Here is a 15,732-nt window from a genome sequence, read left to right on the forward strand (position 1 = left end):
CCAGGATGGTCTTAATCTCTTGACCTGTGATCTGCCTGCCTCAGCCTCCCAAAGTGCTGGGATTATAGGCATGAGCCACTGCGCCCACTTAGGTTCGTTATTTTTAATTAATTATTTTATGCTAATTTATGGAATAAGATATGTTTCACATTTATGTGTGTATAAGTTCATGTTTTGATTAATGTTTTCTAGTGGATTTATAACTTTTGGTTTTCCAAATATATTGTTTCATCAGCTTTGAATATATATATATATATATAAAATACATATTATATATATAATTCTTTTTCTTTTCTTTTAAGACAGGGTCTCCCTCTGTTGCCCAGGCTGGAGTGCAGTGACATGATTGCTCACTGCAACTTCTGCCTCTCAGGATCAAGTGATCCTCCTGCCTTAGCCTCCTAAGTAGCTGGGACTACAGGCATACACCAGTACGCCTGGCTAATTTTTGTATTTTCTGTAGAGATGGGGTTTCACTATGTTGCCCAGGCTGGTGTTGAACTCCTAGACTCAAACGATCCACCCACCTCGGCCTCCCAAAGTGCTGGGATTACAGGTGTGAGCCACCATGCCTGACAGTTTTTAAAAATATTATGCTTTCTTGGCCGGGCACAGTGGCTTATGCCTGTAATCCCAGCATTTTGGGAGGCCGAGGCGGGTAGATCACAAGGTCAGGAGATCGAGACCATCCTGGCTAACACAGTGAAACCCTGTCTCTACTAAAAAAATACAAAAAAAATTAGCCGGGTGTGGTGATGGGTGCCTGTAGTCCCAGCTACTCAGGAGGCTGAGGCAGGAGAATGGTGTGAACCAGGGAGGCAGAACTTGCAGTGAGCCGAGATGGCGCCATTGCACTCCAGCCTGGGCAACCGAGTGAGACTCCATCTCAAAAAAAAAAAAAAGCAAAAAATTATGCTTTCTAAAGACTTAAAAGTTGAATACTGGATTTAATACTGTATTTTAATAAAATATGAAATACATATCTACATGTTCGAAATGACATTTTGTTCCAGGATTGTGATCACACACACAGACACACACACACACACACACACACACACAAAAGATAGAAAAGAAAAGAAAAAAGAAGCAAAGCTAGGCTTGGTGGCTCATGCAAGTAATCCCAGTATTTTGAGAGGAAGGAGGATCGCTTGATGCCATGAGTGTGAGACCAGCCTGGGCCACGTAGTGACACCTGGTCTCCAGAAAAAATAAAAATAAAGAAGCAGGATTGTGATCATTCCTGGAAATTCATGGGAGCAATGTGATACCCATCTGTGTGGTGTCAGGAAAGGCACTGGCACAACTGAGCTGCCAGCATTGCTGAGAATGAACCCGCCCCAGCCTCTTTACCCTGATGGGATGCATACTTGAACAATCGAATATGGTTTGCACACCTCTGTGTGTATACCAAAACCGCTCAACTGTACACTTTATATGGGTGAATTTTATCTTAATAAAGCTATTTTAAAAACAGCAGAATATCTTGAATTGCTGATACTGAATTCCTGCAAAATAATTTCTCATGGGTGCCCAGCCTGTGCTGTGGATGGGCGTGTGCTATGAGGGAAGCAGGCACCAATATTCTCCCATTTTGCAGATACAGCATAGAAGCTGCTGGGGGCTGGGTGTGGTGTCTCACACCTGTAATCCCAGCACTTTGGGAGGCTGAGGCAGGTGGATCACTTGAGGTCAGGAGTTCGAGACCAGCCTGGCCAACATGGTGAAATCCAGTCTCTACTAAAAATACAAAAATTAGCCGAGTGTGGTGACAGGCACCTGCAGTCCCAGCTACTTGGGAGGCTGAGGCAGGAGAATCACTTGAACCCAGGAGGTGGAGGTTGTTGTGAACCAAGATCGTGCCACTGCACTTCAACCTGGGTGACAGAGCAAGACTCTGTCCCACCTCCCCCCACCCCCACAAAAACAAAAGAAGAAGCAGCTGCTGGGGAGTGGCTGAGTCAGGAGCCCAGCGCACGTCATCCTGGTGCCAGAATGGGGCCTGCATTCCCTGGACCACATCCTCTCTCTCCACTGCACCTCTCTCCCAGATTGCCCTACGGTCCATTGCTGTGCGGCCCCACCTGCTTGTCCCCACCTGGAGGAAAGAACTGCAATGCTCACATGATGAAGAGACGGGCCCCCTGTATAGGCAGATGATGGCCAGGAGACAGCACAGCCTGTGGTGGATGAGGACATCCATCCGCCATCCCATGGTGACACCCACAGGCCGAGCGTGCTGCAGGAGCCAGAGTGCAGTCTGATGGCCAAGCCCTGAGTGGGGAGGAAGGAGCCCTGTGGCCATCCAGTCTTGCTGCTGCTCCGCCACTGTCCCTGTTCCTCTATGCCTCAGTTTCCTCATCTGTGAAATGGGGGTAGGACAGGGTTGGGAACCAAAACCAGGTGGGGCTATGGATAAAGGAAATGAAAAAAAGGGAAGTGCAGGTCACAGCCTGGTCATGCTGGGTGTGAGGGTGATGGGGAGGCCGAAACTTCGGGATGTTTGTCGGGACACTCAGTTCTCGTCCCAGAGCTCACGAACCAAAGCTACCACTCAGTTGTCACTAAGTCCTTCCCTGCAGACTTGAGGGCAGGTAGGAGGTGGGGGCCTTGAGTCCCATGGCAAGTGAGTAGTGGGGAAACTCGGGGGGCTGGAAAGCTGGGTGCTCAGGTTCTCTGAGCTGCAGGGCCAAGCTGAAAGTCAGCTGGTTACCAGAAAAACCCAGTCAGGGTTTCTACAGCAAACATTTCCCTCCCCACGGTCCTGACTCACTGCCATGGCCACTCACACGCACACCGACTACCCCCTTCTCTCCTGGCCAGGGGCCCCAGAGGCACAGAACGATGGCGCCAGCCTTGCCCCCAACCCCAAGCTCCTAGCCTTCCTCATGGGACCCTGGGAATTCCGCAGTCTGGCCAGCCCCTCACCCCCAGCCCAGCCAGCCTGCACCTACCCGGCCCTCTCCCTGAGCGGGTGGGCGGGAGACCTTGTTTCTATTTTTGTGCCAATGTCCCACAGATGCCATTGTTGCCCAGCAGTTGGTGGCGGGAAGGGGGGATTTCGGTGAGGAGGCCCTGAGTGCTAGTAGCCACTTATAGAAAGTCGCTTCCAGCAATTCTTCTAGGAGTGGAGCCTCAGGGCTGCCTGCAGCCCCCACCCTCCCAGGGCCTGACCGGAGGCGGTCAGATTGGAGCCAGCCATCCCTCTGTCCACCCCAGAAAATTCAGATGATCCTACAGGCAGGGTGGCAGGGGAAGGGATCAAAGCCAGACAGACCTGAATTCAGGTGGGAGCTCAGTCATTAGCCTATGACCTCAGACAGTCACTATGCCTCTCTAGGCCTCAGTTTCCTGATTTGGAAAATGGTATTCCCGCTTCATAGACTCAGGAGGTTTCAGTGCGATTCTGCCTGCAAAGTAGGTTGTCCAGTACCCAGCTAAACATGTGGGAGTAGTTTGGCTTTTTTTTTTTTTTTTTTTTTTTTTTTTGAGACAGAGTCTTGCTCTGTCAGCCAAGCTGGAGTGCAGTGGCACGATCTCGGTTCACTGCAACCTCCGCCTGCTGGGTTCAAGTAATTCTCCTGGTTTAGCCTCCTGAGTAGCTGGGACTACAGGCACCCGCCACCATGCCTGGCTAACTTTTGTATTTTTAGTAGAGACAGCCAGGCTGGTCTCGAACTCCCGACCTCAAATAATCCACCCATCTCGGCCTCCCAAAGTGCTGAGATTACAGGCGTGCATCACCACGCCTGGCCTGGTTGGCTTTTTAATCCCACTGATTCTCCCCTTGCACAGTCATCCATGGAGAGCCATCCATGGTGTAGGGGCTGGGAAGCATGGGTCCAGTTAGAGGTGGGCTGCAGCTAGTGAGAACTACAAATCTCTCAGCCATGCCTCACTGTGGCATCCCATCTCTGAGCCTCAGCCTCTCCATCTGTGCAGGGAGGAGTTGAGCTCAGTGATGTTCTAGAATTGTGTGGCCCCTAGATCCTAGGCCGCCTCCTGGGGGTCCCAGCACTTTACATCTAGAAGTCCTAGTCTCCAGCCAGATGGCCACAGAGTGGGTTTCCAGAATCCCCTGGAGAGATATGCTTCTTCCTCAGCTGAGGGGGCCCCTGGTACCTCCAGCCCTTCTGGTGGTCAGCCCACGTGTCCTCACCTCTTCAACTCATTTGCCTGTCTGAGAGGCCGGCACTGGGCCCAGCTTGGGGCTTCTGTGTTCTCAAAGCAGGACAGAAAAAGCATAACTCTGTCCTCAGGAGATTGGCAGAGAATAAACCAACACCTCCAAACCACCAGACATAAACAGCAAGGGACACCATCAGCCCCCTTGGGAATAGCTAATCACCAAATGCTTATAAGAATGTACAGTTTTCCGGCCGGGCGCGGTGGCTCAAGCCTGTAATCCCAGCACTTTGGGAGGCTGAGACGGGCGGATCACAAGGTCAGGAGATGGAGACCATCCTGGCTAACACGGTGAAACCCCGTCTCTACTAAAAGATACAAAAAACTAGCCAGGCGAGGTGGCGGGCGCCTGTAGTCCCAGCTACTCGGGAGGCTGAGGCAGGAGAATGGCGTGAACCTGGGAGGCGAAGCTTGCAGTGAGCTGAGATCTGGCCACTGCACTCCAGCCTGGGTGACAGAGCAAGACTCCATCTCAAAAAAAAAAAAAAGAATGTACAGTTTTCCTTCCTTTCTTTCATCCTCTCTCCCTTCCTCCCTCCCTTCTCTTATCCATCCATCTTCTCATCCATCCACCCATCCATCCATCCATCCATCCATCCATCCATCCATCCATCCATCCATCCTCTTATCCATCCATCCATCCATCCTCTCACTCATCCATCCATCCTCTCATCCATCCATCCATCCATCCATCCATCCATCCATCCATCCATCCATCCTCTCATCCATCCATCCATCCATCCATCCATCCAACAGATATTGATTCTTGGGCTGACTCCGAGCTTAACACCAAGGATGCAGCAGTAAGAGGGCAGGCACAATCCCTGCTCAGCCCATCTGATCCCCTCAACCTGCAATCCTGCCCCTTCAGCAAGCCTGCCTCTAATATTTGCAAGGCCTGAGACAAGAATACAAATGGCAACCTCTGGTCCCAGTCCTTTCTCCTTCTCATCACTGTGGTTCTGACAGCCCAGCAAGGGTGGTCATGTGTCCACGTGTGGACATCTCAGCCCAGATACAGAAACTCCACCATGCCTGCCTCCCCAAGTAGCCAACTCAACCATCCTTCAGGTCTGGGGGAGCTCACATAGCCATGCAGTGCTCCCCTGGAGGATGGAACAGGAAAGATCCCTGCAGCCCTGAGAGGAGGCTCAAAGCCATTTGGGATTCTGGGGTCCTGGGTACCAAGAGCATCGTCTAGAAGGGAGGGGTACAGGTTTCAGGGGGGTACATCCCTTTGGCCCCACAGATTCCCCACCCTGGGAGAGGGCTGCCATTGGCAGAGGGCGAGAGGGAAACTGCTTCCCCCAAGCCCAGGCAGGGGTCCCCTTTGCCCAAGTCTGAGGGCTGTGCTGCCTTCCATGGCCTCCCACAGCCTCCCAGGACAGTCTGGGGGAGCTAAGGTCCCTCCCAGCTCTCTCTCTGCCTGAGTGGCCTTGCCTGCCCCTCTGGTCAACAGTGAGTCAGTGCTGGGGCCTGTGGGCTCTGTCTGTTCAGGGGTGGGTGGGGTCTCAGCTGCCCCAAGTTTGCCCAGGAGCCGGTGAATCAGTGCTGACCCAGCTCTGCCCTGGCCTGGCTGCCTGTGCGTTTGTTAGGAGGATAGCAGATCGGCCCAGACAGCCTGACGGGAATTGCTGAGACACCAGGCTGGTTTCCTGTCTCCGAGGGTCAGGATGTGACCCTGGGCCCCCTCCCGGAATCCAGGCTCCGGCCTGCCCTTCAGGGACCCAGCGAGATCCAGCCCCTGCCCAGCGGGGCTGTCTGCAGACCTGACCGGCACACGCACTGAGCGGCACTTCCCCAAGGCTCTCGGCTGCCACCGCCCATCTACCACCCACCCACAGGAAATCTGAGGATTCTGAGGGATGGACGGGAAAGCCACTTCTCTGTGCCAGGGATCGAAGAAGCCGGCCATAGGTCAGGAGGGATTGCGCTGGCTGCTAAGAGCCACCACCCCTACTACCACGGCCAGCCCCATGCCTCTAGGCCTTTGCTATGCACTGGCTTCTGCCTGGAATGCCCTCTACCCTGCTATTGGGCTAGACACCAGTGGCCTTTTCCCTAATGCCCCTCCCTCCTCTACCTTCACCCGCGCCCCATCACCCGAGGCCCCCTGAAGCTCCACTTGCTGATCCCACCACTCAGTACCAGAGCTGCTGATGCCACCTCTGCCTCCCTGGCTCTACCTTCTCTCTGCATCATCCACACAGGCTGGGCACAGAGTGGGCACCTGGTGAGGGCTGCACAAGGGGGACCGTGAGCTCTAGACCCCACTCTTAGGGGATGCCTGGGGAGGAAGGTGCCTCCCAGGGAAACCACAGGTTCCTCAGTGGTCACAGCAGTAGGGGCTGGCGGGATCATGGGCTCAACTCTCAGGGCAGGGAGACAAGAAGCACCAGGAGAAGGAAGGCCCAGCTCTGTGAGACTGGACCTCAGCTTGCCCTGCTGAAAATGAATTCACAGCCCTGTCCCATTGATCTTTTTTTTTTTTTTTTTTTTTTTTTTTTTTTTTTTTTTTTTGAGACAGGGTCTCGCTCTGTCGCTCAGGCTGGAGTGCAGTGGCGCAAACTCGGCTCACTGCAACCTCCGCCTCCCAGATTCAAGTGATTCTCTTGCCTCAGCCTCCCTAGTAGCTGGGATTAAAGGCACCTGCCACCATGCCTGGCTAATTTTTGTATTTTTGGTAGAGATGGGGTTTCACCATGTTGGCCAGGCTAGTCTCAGACTCCTAACCTCAAGTGATCTGCCTGCCTCAGCCTCCCAAAGTGCTGGGATGGGATTACAGGCATGAGCCACCATGCCTGGCCTGCCCCATTGATCTTGTAGCAATAACCATTGAGGTTTAAATTATTCAACTGATGCAAAGACGTTCTGTAAACAGTAACAGCCCTGGCAAAATGAGAATGTTTGCAGGTGAGAAATGGAGCCCAGAGAGAAATAATAATAACAATAACCGTAGCCACCATACATTGAGCAGTTGCTCCGGGCAGGTCCTGCGCTCGGTGTTTTGCTTGCACCATCCCGCTGGATTCTTACAACACCCCTGGGAGGTAGGTGCTGTTAATGAATGGTTCCAGGTTTCCCATGGGAAAATCAAAGCTTAGAGGTGGCCCAAGGTAATGTGGCTCTCAGAGGTGGAGTCACAGTTCAATTGGAGGGCTGTCTGGCTCCAGAATCTGTGTTCTCAGTCCCTGCATCAACGTCACACAGCAGTGCACATATTTGTGCACGCATGCGTGCATTCAGTCACACACTATTTGGGGCCGGACGCAGTGGCTCATGCCTGTAATCCCTGCCCTTTGGGAGGCTGAGGCGGGCGGATCATTTGAGGTCAGGAGCTCAAAACTAGCCTCTCCAACATGGTGAAACCCCATCTCTACTAAAAATACAAAAATTAGCTGGGTGTGGTGGAGGACGCCTGTAATCCCAGCTACTTGGGAGTCTGAGGCAAAAAAGCAAACAAACAAAAACAACAAAAAACCAACAAACAAAAAGAGTGATGTTGTGTAAGCCAGGTCCCTGGACCAGATTCTACTACTCTATGTTCTCGGGTGAGCTCCTGAGTCCAAGAAAGGTGTATCTACCAGCGAGTGGGGAGAAGGACCACCCTCGGCACAGCAGATGCTATGCGAGGTGCTGGCCAGGGACAGATCCAGGACTGAACCCTGGGTTTCCTGGACCCCAGATGTCTCTACCACTTCCTGAAATGAACATCCCTCAAAGCCCTGAAGCTTGTAGCCTGGCTCCTTGAATTAAAAGGTGGAAGCTCACTGGAGCGAGTTCCCTAGAAGACGCAGAGGCTGACGGGAAGATTTTGTTGTCATGAACTGAGGGATTCTTGGAATATGGCATGAGTCACAGTGGCCCCCTGCCGTGCCCCTAAAATCCCTCCAAGAACTGTCATTGCTCACAGGATAAAGATAAACTTCTTAATATGGCGACAAGCCGTTGCCATCTCCCCTGTCCTGCTGGGGAACCTCTAGCTCCTGCCACCTGATGACCCCAGACAGGGCCTGCTCCCTCTGCCTCTGCATTCACTCTATTCTGTGCTCTTCCACACCACCTCCTTCCTTGGTGAGCTCCTGGACATCCATGATGTTGCTTCCTCCAGGCCCAAGTCTCCTCAGCTTCTAAGATCAGATGAGATCGGGTGTGTTCAGGATGGTGTGGCCGTAACAAGCCCTGCCTAATCCTGTAGCAGCTGGGGTGCCCTGGCCCCGTGCCCCTGAGAATGCAGCAGTCCCCTGGATCCTGGCTGGCTATCTACACACCTGTCTACACGCCTGTCTCCCATAGACCTGGACACCTGCCTAGGGGCCCTCCCCTCACCCTGGCCCAGTATTGAGCAATTACGGTTGGGGGATCCCAGTCACCCAGAGGAGGCACAGGGACCTGAACATTAAAACAAACAACGTGAACTAACAGAGGCAGTCCCATTTTGAATATCATTACCAAATTTGAAGAAAAATGACAATGCCTATGAAAACCACACAAAGTGTGTTTGGCACTATCTATGATTTGGAAATTATCAAAGCCCACAGTCCTCATGGAGGGCAGGGCGGTGGGGAGCAGGGTCCCCCGATATTGGTGGTCTGAGCACTTTCTTATCACTGCACAAATGCAGGGCAACTTAACAGTTTTGGGGGCAGATTGGCCATAAGTTTGCCCGGAGCTGACACAGCGAAGTTGTTATCAAGACCTAAGGCCACATCAACCAGGTGTAACCTCCAGTCCAACCAGGCCAGAAGCCACGTGAATACTGAGATCCACCTGGGGAACCAAGTGGCAGGCTGGCTCTGGCATCCCCAGGGATCTGGTGTGAACTCTGGCCCTGGGCATGTCACTCCACTGCTCTCAGCCAGCCTCAGTTTCCTTCTCCAAGAAGTAGGGATAATAACAGACCCTGGCAGATGAGCCTCGGGAGGCTTAATACATGTGAGATGCTTAATTCCTGGCATAGAGTTGGCCCTAGCACCGTCTCTAGCATATAGCGCTTAACAAAGATGTTATTATCATTAAGGACAAATATATCAGACAAACTGACGGTGGGCTGGGAGGGGGATCTCCTGGGGAGAATCGTCTCCAGGCCGCGGCAGCCTTTGGATCTCTGAGGGTCACAGATGTTCAATAGAGGACATTCCAGGGAGAAAGATCTGGGCTCAACTGAGAAGCACTTTTCTTTTTTTTTTTTTTGAGACAAGGTCTTACTCTGTCGCCCAGGCTTGAGTGCAGTGGTGCAATGTCGGCTCACTGCAACCTCCGCCTCTTGGGTTCAAGTGATTCTCCTGCCTCAACCTCCCAAGTAGAGCTGGGATTACAGGCACATGCCACCACGCCTAGCTAATTTTGGTATTTTTATTTATTTATTTTATTTTATTTTATTTTTTATTTTTTTTGAGACGGAGTCTCACTCTGTCACCAGGCTGGAGTGCAGTGGCACAATCTCAGCTCACTGTAACCTCCAACTCCCTGGTTCTAGCAATTCTCCTGCCTCAGCCTCCCAAGTAGCTGGGATTACAGGCATACACCACCACGCCCAGCTAATTTTTGTACTTTTAGTAGAGACGGGGTTTCACCATGTTGGCCAGAATGGTCTCGATCTCCTGACATCATGATCCACCTGCCTCGGCCTCCCAAAGTGCTGGGATTACAGGCGTGAGCCACCATGGCTGGCCCAAGAAGCACTTTTCAAAGTCCGAGCTCCCTAGAGAGAAGCTGCGTGCGTCGTCTGAGATTCCGTGAGGTCTCCACCATCAGAGGTGCATAAACAAGACTCACCTGGTGCCCCCACCCACCCGGCTCTTCTCTACTCAGCTCTTCCCACCTGAGTCTTGTGGTGGCACCCACAAGATTGCCCTGATCCAGACCCTGCCTCTAGAAATGGCACCTCTGATGGGCCCTGTGAGATGCCCACATCACTCTTTTGGCAGGGGGCCTAATGAGGACTCAGCCACTGCCCCGGGGACGCCACAAGGAAGGCACCCCTCACCCCTTCTGCCTTGGAGCTTCCTCTGAGCCCGCACCCGACCCTGCCATGGGACACTCACCCTTGGGAACTCCAGGAAGAGGACATGGACTTCAAGGATGGCATTGGGGGCCTGAGCCACGCAGCCCTTCGAGACCTGGCTAGTGGTATATGTCACCTTGCCCCTCTCGGGGTCCACAGGCTGAAGGTCACAATGGACTGTTTCTGCAAGACCTGTTGGAGAAATCCGGAAAGAGGCTAGGTGAGAATAAGGTGATGGCAATGACTCCTACTTTCCAAACTTCTCCTAGGGACTTGACATGAGCTAAGGGCTTTCCTGCACCGTCACAGCCACCTTACGAGGTGGATATCAGTATATTTGTTCCATGGATTGAAAAACCAAGGCTTGGAGAGGAAACATCTCCTGCCCAAGGTCACAGTGTTACTACGTAAAGGACTGATGAATAAAAGGACACCCAGCTAAATTCAAATTTCAGATAAACAATGAGTAAATTTTTTGAAGTATTAGTATATTGCAAATATTGCACAGAACATACTTATACTAAATTTTCATTGTTTATCTGAAATTCAGATTTCACTGGGCCTCATATATATGTGTATATATACACACATATATACATATATATATACATATATACATATATAGATATACATATATAGATATACATATATACAAAGATATACACATATACAGATATACACATATACAGATATACATATATACATATATAGATATACATATATACATATACAGATATATATACACATATACAGATATACATATATACATATATACATATACATATATAAATACATACATATATATTTTTTGAGATGGAGTTTTGCTCTTGTTGCCCAGGCTGGAGTGCAATGGTGTGATCTCAGCTCACCGCAGCCTCCGCCTCCTGGGTTCAAACGATTCTCCTGCCTCAGCCTCCCAAGTAGCTGGGGTTACAGGTATGCACCACCACACCCGGCTAATTTTGTATTTTTAGTAGAGACAGGGTTTCTCCATGTTGGTCAGGCTGGTCTCGAACTCCTGACCTCAGGTGATCCGCCCACTTCGGCCTCCCAAAGTGCTGGGATTACAGGCGTGAGCCACCACACCCAGCCAGTCTCCTATATTTTTATTATTTATGTTTTAAAATTATTTTTCATTTTTTATTTTTATTTTTTTTAGACGGAGTTTTGCTCTTGTTGCCCAGGCTGGAGTGCAATGGCGTGGTCTCAGCTCACTGCAACCTCTGCCTCCCAGGTTCAAGCAATTCTCCAGCCTCAGCCTCCTGAGTAGCTGGGATTACAGGCGTGCGCCACCACGCCCGGCTAATTTTTTGTATTTTTAGTAGAGATGGGACTTCTCCATGTTGGTCAGGCTCATCTCGAACTGCCGACCTCAGGTGATCCGCCTGTCTTGGCCTCCTAAAGTGCTGGGATTACAGGCATGAGCCACTGCACCCGGCCTATTTTTTATTTTTTTGACAGACTCTGCTCTGTTGCTCAGGCTGGAGTGCAGTGGCGAAATCATAGCTCACTGCAGCCTCGACCTCCCAGGCTCAAGTAATTCTCCCACCTCAGCCTCCTGAGTAACTGGAACTACAGGCATGCACCACCACACCCAGCTAATTTTTTTATTTTTGTAGAGATGAGGTTTTACCACGTTGCTCAGGCTGTATTGAACTCCTGGACTCAAAGGATCCTCCCACCTTGGCCTCCCAAAGTGTTGGGATTACAGGCATGAGCCACCATACACAGCTTATTTTTATTTGATGTATCTGGCAACCCTATGGTAAGGCAGGAGCTGAGATCAGGAGACAAAGCTTCCTCTCTTGTGCCTCAAGGTGGTGGGGGGAATGGTCTGAAGGGGTTGAGAGTTCCCTAGCCCCAAGGGACAGGGCGAGTTGAGAAGGCGGCCCAGGTTTGGAGGGAGGCTGCCGGAGCAGGCCGCAGAGCCCGGAAACACAGGTCCTGAGGGAAAGGAATGGAATTTCACCCGGACTCAGCAGGGTCGGAAAAGGAAATGAGGTTCCTACACCTCGTCCTGAGGAATGTGCCGGGGGAAGGGGGCTCCGGAGGAGGGAAGGAGGACAGAAGGGGAGACTGTTTGGAAGTTTGTGTCTCCATCTTGTCGCGCTCACTTCCTGTTTTCTTGGAGATCAAAGATGGGCATGGAGAGACTGGCCTCATGTCCAGCCAAGGCCGGCTCAGAGGAGGGGGCAGGGAGGCTTCTTCTGAATCCTGAGCTGTCTGGAGCCTCACCAGCCTCCTTCCTCACCTTCCCACAGCACGCTGGGCTCTGGGCCCCAGAAGTCAGCAAAGGACGTGAGATAGCTGCCCCTTGCCATGGCAATGCCATTCCCAGCTCTGTCTTGGGAAGGAGAAGATCTGGATGAGGACCTCTGATGGCCACGGGGGCCCAGGCCTTATATGTCCTCTCTCTGGCCCTATCCTACATGTCCCAGGGACTCTGGAGTGCCTGGACATAGTGGCATTTTGGTTTAAAACAAGCTCCCTGGAGCCAGGCTGACCTGGTCTGCCTCTCAGGCCCAGTGCTTACCAGCTATGTGGCTTTGGTGGGTCATTCCACCCCGTGGGGCTTCAATTCCTGGTCTGTAAAATGACAACAAATAGAACTTACATGATCCACAGAGATGGTTGGGAGGACTCCCTGAGACTGTGTACATGGCAATTCTTTCTGAAATTTCTATTTATTTTTCAGACAAGGTTGCACTCTGTCTCCTAGGCCAGAGTGCAGTGGTGTGACCACAGCTCACTACAGCCTTGAGCTCCTGGGTTCCAGCGATCCTCCTGCCTCAGCCTCCCTAGTCGTTGGGACTACAGTTGTGCGCCACCACGCCTAATTTTTTTAATTTTTAGTAGAGACTGGGTCTCACTATGTTGCTCAGGCTGGTGTCAAACTCCCGAGCTCAAGCAATCCTCTCACCTTAGCCTCCCAAAGTGCTAGGATTACAGGTGTGAGCCACCACGTGTGAGCCAGCGTGCCTGGCTGGCAGTTCTCTTAATTACAATTATTTTACTGACTTCAGTCACTGTAGAATTGACTGGTCTAAGGGGTGGGGTGTAGTGGCGGGATGGGGTGGCCTCCAGGTGACGGTCCTTCTGGATGGAGAGGTCACTGGGGTCTCTCTCACCCCAACAAAATCAAGGGCCGGTACCATCTCCTGTCTCCAGCCCCTCTGACCCACCAGCCCTCATGTTCTCCCCACCCTCTCCTTTTGTCATCAGTGAGCACAGGTTCCTTGGCTCTTACCTAGTTTAAGCCCCTCCTACTCAGGTGGGGAGACTGAGGCCTGGAGGGGCGGGACAGGTCAAGTCTCACAGGACGTGGCTGACCAGGCCGGGCCGGGGACCCACGTCTCCCGACATGACCCAGTGTCTGGCCTGCAGATTATCGCAGTGGCTCCCTCCTTCCCTTTGGGACTTTCCCTGCCCCCTCCCCAGACTTCCAGGAACCCCAGTTCCTCCCGGATTGCTGGGGCCGCCTGGGGCCGCCTCCTCCATGCCGTCAGCCAGCGGGAGAGGCCACAGGCATGGCCATTATGTAATGATCAGATAACAGGCCTGGCGGGGAGATCAGATAAGAGGCCCATTTATTTTGGGGCCTTTTCGAATCCTGGCCGCCCCCACCCCGCAGACGAGAATGGGGAGACAGGAGGGAGTGTGACGCCTGGGCCTGTCTCCCGGAGCCTGAGGCGGGCCCAGACCAAGTTGAAAACAATCTCCTGGCACCAAGGGAAACGCCAGGGCCTCCCGGGACTGGGTCAGAGGAGGAGCCGCTGGGGGCCTGGGTGACTGGAGCCCCAAGTGAGAGACCCAGGAGCCACCTTCCACCACTGTCCCCTCTCCACCCTCGCCACCCACGTGCACACAGCACCTCCCAGACTTTCCAAACGGCTACCTCCAGCACCTTGGAGGATGATCAAGAAAAACAGCTCTGGAGCCAGATGGCCTGGGTCAAATCCCAGCTCTGCCTCTTAAAATGCTGGTCACCTTGAGCAGAAGCCTAACCTCTCTGAGCCTCAGTTTCCCCATTTGCAGGCCACCAATAATCACTGCAGATGCTCCCATCATGCTTACTGGAAGCCTAGGTAGCATTTCAAGGCTTTATACAAGTGAACTCATTTGATCTTCACAGCAGCCTTATGAGGTGGGCGACTGCTATTATTACACCCATGCACACTCAAGGAAACTGAAGACCAGGGCGGTTCAAGAATGTGCCCGAGGTGACCCGGCTACTAAATGTCAGAGCCTGGATTTAAACCCAGACAGTCTGGCTCCAGCAAGCAGCAGGTATTCACAGGCTGAGGGTGTCAGTTTGATGGGGTAACCCCTGTCAAGTGCCTGGTACTGAGTAGGTGCCCCAGACACAGAAGCTGTTAATATTATTTCATCACCCCAGGACAGATACTTTTCTTCCCCCCACGCACCGCCACCGCCCCCGCTTTTTTTTTTTTTCCCTGAAATAGAGTCTCGCTCTGTCACCCAGGCCAGAGTACAGTGTCTCGATCTCATCTCAATATAACCTCTCCGTCCCAGGTTCAAGCAATTCTCATGCCTCAGCCTCCTGAGTAACTACAGGTGGACCACCACACTCAGCTAATTTTTATATTTTTTGTAGAGACGGGTTTCACCACATTGCCCAGGCTGGTCTCAAACTCCTGGGCTCAAGTGATCCGCCCGTCTCGGCCTCCCAAGGAAGATACTTTTCAACAAGGGTCTTTTTTGCTGCAAGGCCTGCCCCATCTTATTCAGTACCTCCTGGCCACTCTTCACCCTTTTTAGGTCTGATTACAGCCTCCCAGGTTTTCCAGCATCCAGCCCAGCCACTGCCCCCAGCCACCAGGAGGTCTCAGCACGCCTTGGCCCCGGACTCCCCCCTGGTTCCACCATGCCTGCGGGGTCCAGTTCCTGCACTGTAGCCTACAGTAGAGATGAAAAGCACAGCAATTTGACAGATGCCAAAGGTTCAGGTCCCGATTCTTCCACCCGCCCACTGCCTTTCCATCCTCAGTATTCTCATCTGTAACATGGGGATGAAGGTCATCATAACAGCTGCCTATGGAGTCGGCAAGCAGGCCAGTAAATTACCCCTGCACAGCGCTAGGCCGGCTCCTGAGAAGTGGGGGTTGCTCAGGAACTGGTGACTACCGTCACAATTATTTATGCCCAGTCAGGGGAGATGTGGGCTCTTCCCCTAAACACACCTCGCTTCCTACCCCTGCCATGCCCTTTCCCAGATCAACGCTCATCCTTTGTTTGACCATCTGGCCTTTTTTTTTTTTTTTTTTTGGAGAGTGGGGGTCTTGTTCTGTTGCCCAGGCTGGAGTGCAGTGGTGCAATCATAGCTCACTGTAGCCTCCACCTCTTGGCCTCAAGCAATCCTCTGCCTCAGCCTCCCGAGCAGCTACCGGTATGAGTCATTATGCCCAACTAAGTTTTAAAAATGTTTGTGGAGAAAGAGTCTCAAGTCTCACTATGTTGCCCAGGCTGGTCTTGAACGCCTGGCTTCAAGTGATCCTCCCACCTTAGCCTCCCAAAACGTT

At 52.2% G+C, this 15,732-nt stretch overlaps 1 protein-coding gene across 1 annotated transcript in view; it reads right to left on the minus strand.

Moving 5' to 3' along the window:
- The window catches only part of ENG (endoglin), a 43,093-nt gene that overhangs the window by 21,218 nt on the left and 6,143 nt on the right, over window positions 1–15,732 (minus strand). The window contains exon 2 of the mRNA XM_008006130.3: window positions 10,233–10,384. Coding sequence (XP_008004321.2) covers window positions 10,233–10,384 — 152 coding nt within the window. The remainder of the gene's footprint in view (window positions 1–10,232; window positions 10,385–15,732) is intronic.

This window comes from Chlorocebus sabaeus, chromosome 12, assembly GCF_047675955.1.
Source record: "Chlorocebus sabaeus isolate Y175 chromosome 12, mChlSab1.0.hap1, whole genome shotgun sequence".
NCBI lineage: Eukaryota > Metazoa > Chordata > Mammalia > Primates > Cercopithecidae > Chlorocebus > Chlorocebus sabaeus.